Here is a 12,247-nt window from a genome sequence, read left to right as displayed (position 1 = left end):
TCTCTCTTTTTTGACAAGAGTAAACTTGAACGGATTGAGTGGCATTTGCTTACATTAGAAATAAGTGCCTGTTTGCTAAATATGTTTGCTTCACAAGCCCAGTTAATTCAGTGCAAAATAGTAAAGCACCGGTCTCAGAGCAGGACTGATCTCACTGTGATGAGAAGCATGACCTGTTCTTTCCTTACCTAGGCCTGGACTCACTTCAGAGGATTGGGACACTTGGTCTGCTAGAGCCTCAGAGGCCAGAATTTTGAGGCTCTGAAGCCCCTGAAAAAAATTTACGCAATAACCTTTTCCCAAAATTGAGGTATCTGCTTGCCGGGCACCCCTCCCTCTGAGATGGCCTGATTTCACAGTTTGAATGCATCACGTCCGCCAGCAGGAGTGGTTCCTAAATACTTAGGCTGGTTCCTAAGTAAGCAGGGAGGAGGAGAGGGAGAAAGGGAAAGAGAACTTCATGTTTTTCACCATCAGGAGTTTTTGTTTGTTTTCTTTGGTTTTTAGGTTAAATCTGCTGATCTCTTTTTTGAAGGCAAATGGGCATATATTCTATATTAATTAAAACAGTTGCTGATTTCAAAGTTCAGTGCCACCTACTATTATTCACAGTAATTCATTGCAATGGCATTCAACACTTGTGAGCCTTCACTCTGAGTCCAGCATTGAGCTACGTTCACTACATGCCTTATAATTCTCACAGCACCATTTGGCAGTGGACACTGTTCTTGTGTACATTTCATCTGACAGGAAGATGAAACTTAGAAAGCTCAAAGTTGCACAGCTTGGTGGTGTGGCCCTAGCACAGCGGTTCTCAGAGTCTAAGGTCCAGGCTCATCACCGCTGAGAGTTACTAGCTCCCACGGACTTCTTTTTCCTTTTTCTTCTTTGTTTATTTAGGGCTAAAAGCCACTTTGCTGTAATGGGACTGGAAATTGTGGTGGGTTTAGCACGGGGGATGGGGACAGGGTAGAAATAGCTGACTCCATGGCTAAAAAGAAGAAAGGCCTGGAAGGAGAGAGGGAGCAGGGACGGAGGGAGAGAACACTGGGAGAAAGCTGCTCCATTCCTGCAGCGGTTGTTCCTGGGCTCCCGTCAAGTTTCTGGTTCTGTGGCATCTTAAATATTTCCACATGCTTTCCAGGCACTCAGTAGTAAACCAACCTCACAACCCATTTCACTGGCTCGCTCTGTAAATTGTCATCTGGCTGCTCCTACTCTCTCAGATTCCTCTTCCCTCTGAAGTCTTCACACTTCATGAAGCATGCCATAGGGCTCTATAGTTAAACTGGATGCTTTCTCCATGAAAGCAGGGCCTACAAAACAATACAACAATAACAAATTCTGGTGTCATTCCTGAACATGCCAAATGTACAGAATTGACCTCAGAGGTCACCCAGACCAACTTCTTTCCCAACAAAACTAAAGCAAACTAACAAAATCAAACAACAATAACAAACCAAATGAAGCTTCCATTTGGTTCAGTGGACAGTAGCAGCCCATTGTCATGCATTTAGTTACTTGTGAATAGTATCGTGACAACAGGTATTCGCTCTGACAGTTAATTTCTCTTCATGCCGAGTCTTTTTACCACCCCCGCTTCACAGAGAGGAAGTGGAGACAAGGGGAAGCTCTGATTTGGCCAAGGTCCCACAGCTAGTACTTGACACCTGTAGAAACTAAGGCTTGAATTCAAACACAGCTCCTGCAGACCCATGTTTACCGCCATCGTACACTTGTTGGGTTAAGTTTCAGGAGGCAGCTCTTGTTTCTGGAGCACGTTAGCACAGGATAGAATTTCTCAAGGAGTTGGTGTAACTGTTTGAAAAGCAACATTTGATCATGCCAAGTTTGACCTTTGTACTTAGTATGAAGAGTGGGTTCCCTAAACAAAACAATAGTACAAAGCAAACAGAGGGTAATGCCAAACTAGTCAAGTATTTTGTTACTTTCTGCAGAAATACGTCTCTATGAATGAATTTTATCTATTTATTTAGGTTGTAACAGCAGAAGGTTTTGTTGTCTAAACACATTTAACATTTGTTGGCAAATGTGTTATATTCTCAAGCCAGTATAATCAGGGAATTTCCAAAATATTTTCTAAGTATAAATCATTATCCTAGAAGTCTCCCACTAAAAGACATAGGGCATTGGCCAGAGCAGATGTGTCAGGTTAAGGCTCCTGAGATGGGTACAAAGGAGCCAGCTATGCTTGGGAGCCAGCTATGCTTGCCTGTTTCTCTGTGATCCCCCACTGTATTTGCAGTCCATGAACTCAGGACTTCTTTTTAAACACTTCAGATCCAATTTATCATTAATCCACATAGCACACTTTTCTCTGTACTGGGTTTTGCTGATTACATAAGCTAAGGGTGGAATATTTCCCATATTGTCTTTGCCATCACACTCAGTACTTAACGTATTAAGGAGAAAGTGCTCTCTCATTTTTTTCTGATATAAAAGGAAGTTTCATTCTATTTAGAGATTTTTTTTTTAGCTATTGAAATGATGACATTATTTCTACTTGAATTATTGCCCAATTACAGTGACTTAAAAATATGTCTTTGCTTCTTAGGCTTTGGCCAGACAAGCCAAGATTGATTATGAAGAACAAGCCCTCAGAGTTAAGGAAATTCATGAGCAGATTGCCGTGGAAAGGGTTCAAGCTCGTTACAGAAAGCATTATTCAATATGTGCAGAAATTTTGGATCAAATCCTTGATTTGTCCACTAAAGTGGCGGACTATCGAATGTTGACAAATAAGTAAGTGTTGTTTTTTATTACAATAGTTAATACAATAGAGACACCACAGCAAACGAGAAAAGGGTAAGACTGTGATGTAGGCACTAAGTTGATAAGTAAAGAGAGATAACAGTGTTTTGTGAAATGAAGACTAAGACGTGGGGTCCAGGATACCTTGATTACAGACTTAATTCACCCAATGACTAGCCTGATTTAAGGTGTATTTTTTTTTTTTTTTCGGTACACGGGCCTCTCACTGTTGTGGCCTCTCCCGTTGTGGAGCACAGGCTCCAGACGTGCAGGCTCAGCAGCCGTGGCTCACGGGCCTAGCCGTTCCGTGGCATATGGGATCTTCCCGGACCAGGGCACGAACCCACGTCCCCTGCATCGGCAGGCGGACTCTCAACCACTGCGCCACCAGGGAAGCCCCTAAGGTGTATTTATGTCTTTTTTGTTGTTGTTGTTGTGGCCTCTCCCGTTGAGGAGCACGGGCTCTGGACGTGCAGGCTCAGCGGCCATGGCTCATGGGCCCAGCCGCTCCACGGCATGTGGGATCTTCCCAGACCGGGGCACGAACCCATGTCCCCTGCATCAGCAGGCAGACTCTCAACCACTGCACCACCAGGGAAGCCCAGTCATCAGTATTTTTAGATATATTGTGCTTTCAGTGCACAATCAAAGAAAATTTGAAGAACCAGTGGCTTTAGGTAACATTTATTCATTCAAACCTACTAAGCTTCAGCCATTTTACTGGCTATTAGAAATGTCATAGTAAGAGGAACCTCTGGCCTCAAAGAGCAGATCCTGGTGAATGAACATGGTAATAGAAAGACTAAGATTTAAGATGTGTATTTAACTAACCATTGATTCCTCTCAACCTTTTTTTTTCTTTTTTGCTGTAGCCTGATTCCATATAAGTTGATGCATGATTGGAAGGAACTGTTTTTTAATGGAAAGCCCATATATGAGCAAACGTCTCTTAAGCATCTGCCAGCTAAGCTCTCTGCAGAACAGCTTATAGAACTGGAGAAAAGGGACTTGCTAGATAACAATGATTATGAAGAATATAAGGTACCTACTGATGTGTAATAATTAAAGAGAATGCAACATAATAAACAGTGTTGCTTTAGCATTAATTTTGTGATATTATTTCTTTTCATCTCTACTAACAAAATTGGGCATTTTATGTTTGCATTTTCCCTTGGTTTAATTTGTATTTATAGTACTAACTTTTAAATACCTAACCTATTCATAATCTATTATCTGTTACTTCCAGTAATACTAGAGGGTGGTCTGAAAAAAAATTACACATAATACAATAGGTAGATTTCAGAATTTTAAAGTTTTTAATTATTCATTAGCAATTTTCTGTGTGTGAGCTGTCTACCTTTGCTTCAAAACCCCTGGTTAAATGTATGTTTCTAAAATTTATCTAAATAGCATATTGTTTTTGGAGGAAAATGGAAGAAGAGGAGGTCTGAGTTTTCCAAGTAGCATAGATGCAAACAAAATTTTATTCAATGAGATTTTTAAAGGTATGGGGTGCCAACTGTGCTTCTTAGAAGAGCTGCTGAAAAACCTTTGGAGTAAACAGGCCAAGGTCCCATTATTGGCACTGCCAACTGCTAACTGTGAGACCTTAGGTGGCCAGTCCCTTAAGTGCTAAGAGTCTCGGTTTCCCGATATATGAAATGGGGATAATAATATGATTACCTTATTTTGTTGTTGTGAAACTTATTTAAGGTAATATGTGTTAAACACTTAACCAAGTGCACTGAGTGTTGGATGCAAATAATATGTACCAGTTTCTTACCTCACCACCCTGCCTTCCCTACCCCACTTCATTTCACTTTTAGTGGGAAAGATGTGAAATGAATGGCTATGGGATAGAAGTTCTGCATAGATCATCAGCATTGGGGTGAAGAATGAGGCTTTTAATTATTAGAAATATTATTGAATGAGTTTCAGAAGAGTAGTAAATTCAACATGAAAAAAAGAAAAGATTGGACTTCCCAGGTGGTGCAGTGGTTAAGAATCTGCCTGCCAATGCAGGGGACATGGGTTTGAGCCCTGGTCTGGGAAGATCCCACATGCCACGAAGCAACCAAGCCCATGTACCACAACTATTGAGCCTGCGCTCTAGAGTCCATGCTCCGCAACAAGAGAAGCCACCGCAATGAGAAGCCCACACGCCGCAATGAAGAGTAGCCCCCACTCACCGCAACTAGAGAAAACCCACGTGCAGCAACGAAGACCCAATGCAGCCAAAAATAAATAAATAAATTTAAAAAAAAAAAAAGAAAAGATGATTCGACCCAATCATCTGCTGGTATTTAGCAAATACTCAATGTCTGTTGAAAGGATTCACAAATAAAATGAATGAATGACAATGAACAGGGCAAAGTGTAAAATAGCACTAATATGTAACTATTGAAGAAGACAAGCTTATTTTAAAAAGAAGGAAAGAAAATGAGATTATGAGAAACTAAACGTACACCATATTTTAATTGGATGAATCTATATTTGGATCACTAAAATAATTATTATTTATTAAGGATTGGCCAGAACCTTACGGGATATATGTGCATATTTATTTTGCATGGTTGTAGAATATTCTAGATCTAGTATGTCAACCTAAAGTTCAATGCTACATAATAAAATGCTTTGACAGTGTCAAACTATGTGAAGGTATTTCTTTCCATTGTAAATTCAAGTCATTTTACTTGACAGATTTTGCTGATTCATGAAATATTTATTTCTGAGTTATTTCTTAACCAGCTCTATCTTGTTGCTTTCATAAATCAGGAGACCTGGTAGTCTGCAGCTTAGCAAAGATTTGTCTTTTTAACTATTTTCTTGTTTGGGAAATTGTTACCACAGGAACATGCTTGTCTCACCCACATCCTGAAGCAGCCTGTACGTTTCTTTTGCAAGAAATTATAAACATTTTTTAGGAGTACGTGGATGTCTGGTAATGCAGTTTATTTTGTTTATGGCCTTTGCTGTTGTCCTAGAAGTGAATACTACCTTAGGATTTCTGATATGTGTTTATATGTTGTGTTCATTTTGACTACATGATGGAAAATATACCACATACAGGTGTTAGCATCTACTGTAAACTATCCTATTAGCATTCCCTATTATTAGAGCTTTTGTCTCTTCAGATACTTGTTAAATGTTTTGCATTTAAGTAAAAAATAAATGTTTCAACTTGGAAAATACATTATCTGGCTAAAATAGTCTTTCACAACAGGCAGAGGATCAACACATCTGGCTTAATAAACGTGGAACAGTTTTAGCAAAGTGCTAACTTTGCTCAGGATTTTTAATCCATCAATCAAACACGTACCTTAGAAATTGATCTTCAAAAAGTTTACATTCTTAGCATATTTTATTAATGCCTATACCCACCATCAGTGTAGAACAGATGCTTCCTGGTTTTGAGATCATACTTTTAAAGTTCCGTTAGAGTAAGCTATCATGTTTAAAAATTTTAAATATCACACCTAGAAACTGGCATAAAAACAAAATTTTGCTCATGTCCATGTCATATATAGCTGCCAATAATTTGACATTATTTTCTAATCATCATACTCTCTTTATAGACTGGCTACATGTGAGAGAGCTCTAGCCCAGGAATGGTGTGGCCAAAAATATCATTTATCTCTCCTAAGAATGAGGCAGAAGCAGCATCATGGAGCAGCCAAACACTACTGGGATTCCCAGCCAACTGCCATAGGATAACAAGGAGTTGTTTAATAGAGAGTGGGGAGGAGTCCCGAAATGCTATAGACCACCGGCAGCAGGCTAAGCCAGGAGCCCAGCTGCTCCAGTTCAGCTAAGAGCATACCCCCCACATAGCAGCCACTGGTTCTCAGTTATGCAGTGGACTCCTCCTGGTAAACCCCAGACTCCCCCAAATGCAAATCCTTTCCATGATTCTTCCTGGCAAATGACTCACAATTCCATAGCATTTTATTTTAACATAAGTTGCTTATTAGCAGTTATCTACTGAATGAATTTGAGTTACTAAAATGGGGTGTTCATAAACTAAAATTAGCTCATGGCCACGGTTTCCTGCTGATGCAGATTTTTCTAAGAAGTCCATGCCACGAAGCACTTGGCAATTTTCAGGTCGCTGCTGCGCATGCTCACGAACAAGTTGTAGTTGGAATTCCTACAATTTGTAGGAAGGATGTTTTGTGTCCAGCACATCATCCGTGTTGTCTGAAGCTGGTCATAGTTTTTAACTGCTGTTATTTTTGTTTTTAATGAAAATTACTACTGAAGTTAATGATCTCTTAGTTTGCTGTGGTTGTTGGGCTAACCCTACAGCATGTGTTGAAATGCACGTTTTTATCAGTCACACTTTTGGCTTATGACTTTCCCTTAACTAGACTTTAAGATGTAATTGTATATGTTATGGTTTAACATTCATACTCTTGTCACTACAGCAGATGTATACCTACCCATCCCCAAATTTACTTATAGAATGACATTTATTATCATGAGGTCTTTTTCCACTCGAGAATAGGAATGTGGGACTAAATGCACCATTGGGTATTTTGTCTTCCTATGTAAGTCTCATCTGACTTGTTTGACCTAAAGGCACTATCCAGGTACTATCTTCTTCTTACTCTCCAATCCCAGCCTTTGGCGTTGATCCAGTGGCTTTTTAGGTTTGACATCTGACAGTGGACTCTTCAGCCTAGCTCTTGCCTTGCTCCCTGGCTTCCCGATGAATGACCCAAATTTTCATGGTTTAGTATTTAATCAGTTCCCTGTGGGCAGAATATCAGTTTGAAGCCTGTATCACTCAAGTGATGTCACTGGATAACTGACCCAAGCACAGTGAGAGATTTTAGTAGATGAGTCTTAAGGTCATGTGAATAGATCATCTTATTTTTTTTGTGGCTGTTATAGTTGTTGTTTTTGTTGTGTGTGTGTGTGTGTTTAAAGATACCCATTGTATTAGCTCAAGCTGCCATAAGAAAATACTGTAGACTGGGTGGCTTCAACAATAGGAATTTATTTCTCACAGTTCTAGGAAATCCAAGATCAAAGTCCCAGCTGATTTGGTTCCACAGTGAGGACTCTCTTCCTGAATTACAAATGGCCACCTTCTTGTCATGTCCTCACATAGAGGAGAAAGAAAGAGAACTTTGATCTCTCTTCTTCTTCTTAAAAGAACACTAATCCTGTCATGAGGCCTCCACCCTCATAACCTCATCTAAACCTAACTACCTCCCAAAGGCCCCATCTCCAAATACCGTCACAGTGGGAGTTAGGGCCTCAATAAATGAATTTTGGAGAGACACAATTCAGTCTCTGACATACGTGCTTATTCAGGACACAAAAAATGTCGCAAAGTGCAAACTTACTAGTCAAGCAAGGAACCCCTAATTTCAAATGAAATTTTTTTTTCATGGCCTCTTTTGTGCCCTGATAAGAAGTCTTAATGACTTACTTTTTGACTGTGAATTTATGATGGTTATGCCTTTTATTTTCAGATATGCAGGAATATATGTGACTGTTAAGTAGGTGGAGTAAGCACTTGCTTACATGAAGGGAGTTGAGATTTTCCGTCAGGCCATTCTGCTTTAAAACTCCTGCCTGCCATTGTACCTGATGGCCCACATTATCATGTGGGCTAAAGGCATGGATGGAGACGTCAGAGGCATCTGCTAAAATACAAACATTTTCCAAGATAGGTAACAAAACCATTATCAGCCTCCAAAATAGGAGCTAAGAAAGAAGTTTGGTACTGAAAGGAATGTTCCCAGGTTCATCCTATGCATTCATTGCTGTAATTTTCCTCTCTCTTTGCTTACATTTTTGACTCAGGCTCTCACTAAATTTCTCCTCTAATGGTAAGGCTTTCTCAGGTTAGACCTCATTGTGTGTCTGTGTCTTGGTGGAATCACCATTATGCCCTACAATACTGATGAATGGTTATCAAGCATAGTGATACTAACTCACAAAACAAAATGTCACTGTATTAGTCTTCAAAGGGAGCTATGGTTGCCCTAGGCCCAAGGGTGTCTTCTAACTGTTGTGGGCCAAGGACTTCAGAAGGCTGGAGTAGGCTTGGCACAGGTCTGGGGCTGTGTCTATCGGGTATGTGTCTTGTGTAATAGAAGGGAAGCCTGGGTCATGGGAAGGGTATTTGGCTTCAAATTACTAGAATTGCAGACAAGCTGAGTTCATTAGAAAACGATGGTAGGAATAGTTGAATTAAGGTGTCAGGTTCAAGGCATTAGACCAGAATTGAGAAATGGTTTGCAGAGTTAAAGAACTGGCACCCAGATAGAAGTGGAATGGAAAGAGGAGTGAGAAGACCATAGCCAACCAGAAGATCCCTGGGTGACTGATATGAATGAGACTAGAGTAAACGTTCACCACTCATTTTTGTTTGCTCTAGATCACATAGAATAGGGAGAATCTAATTCTCTCTCAGGCTCCCTGTCATCTGGGACCAGGCAAGACAGAGAGTGGTCAAGTCTTCCCTGGGTTTCCTGCCACAAGGTCCATCCTTTACCTACTTGGACAACTGTGGAAGCCAGCTTCTATGCCTCAAGTCCAGCTTCTCTTCAATCAATTGCTCAGACTTCCCATCTAGTATTTTAGAGCTAGCTCTGGGGATCTGAACACTAAAGCTATGTCTTGGCAGATAAATATGGCAAGAATACATTGGGGTTGGTAACCACAAGAAACTTGAATGGATCCAAGAAAGTCTTTGAATTTTGGTGTTGGGCAGATGTGTTGGGCTCAGAACCAGAGAAACTCCCATCCAGAAGACCCTACCACTCCCGTCCAGTACCCAGAATCTGTCGGCCATATTCTTTAGTACGTTGGCCCTAGAGTAGTCCTTCATATATTGGTCAATGCCATTTCTAAGCTGTTTTGGGGTGCTCAACACCTCTTTGAGGTGTCAACCTTAGCAGTGAAACAAAGAAAATAGGGAGAGTGACAGTGGTCATTATTATGAGAGAGGGTATTCTGTGTGGAAAACTGAATTTTGCAGTGACAAGATAGTTAGACCAAGTCATAGTGTCTCCATGCTTTGTGACATTTAAGAAATTTTAACCAAGCCTATTTGACTGTCCTTGGCTGGGCAGTGGCAACAGACAGGTGAATTTGGATGTAGAAGTCTCTGGAAAAGTTCTTTCTGTGTCCACAAGACCACAGAAATTAGTAAAAAAGTGATCTTGAGGAAGACTACCATCTCCCTGATGATGAACAGAGCATAGTTTGAGCATCTAAGGAAGGAGATTACTGTTTTCATAAGGATGGCCACTACCACCAGAATTGTTTATGGCACAAGGAGACATGTGATATGAAGTCCAGTGTGATGCTGTCCCAAGGGCACTAGGGCATCAGGAGAAATTCAATAGCCTTAGTCTTAATTTGTTTTAGACCCAGGCAATTCTGCTTTGAAAAGCACTGGGCTAGTTGCACAGCTGCTGCAGCTCCCAGTGTGCCATGATCAATGCCTTGGAGGGCCATGTGGCATTCTAGAACAGAGAATGGAACCAGGAGTAGGAGCCTGTCATTTGGGGGCAAGTAAGCTACTCTTCCACGTGATCTCAGTGGGTCGCTTTGCGTGTGTTGAATCAGAGTGCTAAGCAGAAGCCCCTGCCCACTGTTTGCATCTGATTTGTCCTTGAATTTCAGCAGCACTGAAATGTAAGTTTTCAGGACAGAGGATCTCTCAGAGTGGCTTAACCTCAGTTATCCCTGGTAATCAAACCTGTAAGACAAAGTATCAGCCCAGTGATTCTAGCTGCCTGACTTACAAGTAATCAGTAGCTCAGAGTTTTGGGAAAAGAAGCCTGCCATTGCTCACAACTGCTGAGCTTTCTGAACTTCTGGACTTGTTAGAAGCTAGAGTTATTGGATTGCATAGGGAGGTGCCAGGCTCCCTCAAGTGTGGGCCTGTAGGCTTTGACAGTGATCTTTGTCACATTCTAACTAAATGACCATGGCCAATTTGAATTTCTCTCCAAAAATAACCACAAGGTAGATGGAGTCTGTTGTCCTGGGTCTTCTTTTGTGACAGACTAGAATTAAATATGTCTGTTTCCATAGTATTAGATCAGGGCAGACTGGGGAAGTCTACTGCTGGGACAGAAGTGAGCAAGCTGCTGAATGAAAGCCATTATTGGACTAGCACCGTTCTTCAGATTTCCTGATGAGCCAGAATTAACCATGGGATCAACCTATAGAAAGGCATTGGCTACTCACAATGCTGCTTCTAGCCCAAACAGTCTTCAGCTGAGCATAGCAGGTGAAGTAGTGATAACATCTGCCTTTCCCTCGTTACCATGGGCGACGCTTGCATTTCCTGGCCATAGATAAGATGTGGTCCACACTCAGCACTCTAGTGCAGAGGCATGTCTCCTCTCTGCAGACGCATCTACCATGCCAATGTCAGTGAGAACTGTACATCACCATGCCCCTGCCTTCTCTGGAAGCTGAAGGCCAAATTGTCTGGCAGGAAGGTGTGGCCAGGCAGCTGACCATATTCTGACCTGACTGGAGGTCAGGTGACTTGGAAAGGCTGCCAGACTCACTCAGCAGGGTCAGCTCATCTTTTCAAGTTCTGAGGGCTTCTTGGAAATGGGTCCCGATAGAGAGCCCGTTCCATGACAATTCTTGGATAAGAGGTCAGGATTGAGTTGCACATCAGCTAACTCCCCGTCCTCCCTTCCTCCTTGTCAGAGGCAGGAGAGGGCAGCATCCATCTTTCCATCAATCTTGCCAATCTTTGATAGGAACCTGCCTGTCAAACAGGTCCCACGCAGTGGTCAAGAAGCCCTCTAGGGCTGACAGGTTACATGAGCTGAACTCCCCATCAGGCAAGATATCCAACCATCCTTTCTTCTTCTCCTGAGAACCATGGATAATTGTGATGAATTTTAACAGCTGAATTACAAATTTAAGCAGTTCCTCCAGATTCTCTCAGGGTTTTTGGGTGGTTGGAGGACAAAGAGCCTAGGAAGAGAAGGCAAAGAACAGAGGCTCCAAAAGCTACAAAGTTTTACCTCAGTACTTCCCTGTGAAGTTTGGTTTTTTTCTGAGTGCCAAATTCCCCAAGCACAGGAACTGGAATATAGCCACTAGACTTTCCATGTTGCCATAATAATAGATGTGCTTCTATATCTGATTCCTTCTGGTAGGAGACAGGACAGACCCCAACAGAATGTCAACCATGAGAGCTAGTGCCAAAGGTTGGGTTGTTAGAGCTGGAATAAAAGTGGTCAAGATAATTTACCTGAAGTAGCCATAAACGATAAGAGGCAGAGGTGGGATCAAGCCAAGTCCTTTGAGCAAGTCAATGATCAAAGCTGAGACTGGGTAAGAAACAGACTAGTAAGTGGAAACAAAGCCAGCAGGTTGGAAGGTAGGCAGTACTGGAACAGGCCAGGACTCAGATGAAAAGCTTGGAAGTTAAGTAAGGAGGCCCTGGGTAATTGCCACAAACAGAGCTGAAATTTTCGCAGCT

The 12,247-nt window shown here is 41.5% G+C and overlaps 1 protein-coding gene across 1 annotated transcript in view; it reads left to right on the top strand.

Moving 5' to 3' along the window:
- The window catches only part of SPEF2 (sperm flagellar 2), a gene marked incomplete at both ends in the record, with an annotated part of 167,901 nt that overhangs the window by 38,657 nt on the left and 116,997 nt on the right, over positions 1-12,247 (top strand). The window contains 2 exons of the mRNA XM_079702960.1: positions 2,576-2,763; positions 3,645-3,813. Of these exons, the coding sequence (XP_079559086.1) occupies positions 2,576-2,763; positions 3,645-3,813 (357 nt within the window). The remainder of the gene's footprint in view (positions 1-2,575; positions 2,764-3,644; positions 3,814-12,247) is intronic.

Source organism: Hyperoodon ampullatus (genome assembly GCF_949752795.1).
Source record: "Hyperoodon ampullatus genome assembly, chromosome: 4".
NCBI classification, from domain to species: Eukaryota; Metazoa; Chordata; class Mammalia; order Artiodactyla; family Ziphiidae; genus Hyperoodon; species Hyperoodon ampullatus.
The sequence above is the reverse complement of the archived record's forward strand: the minus strand, read 5'-3'. Positions and strand labels throughout refer to the sequence as shown.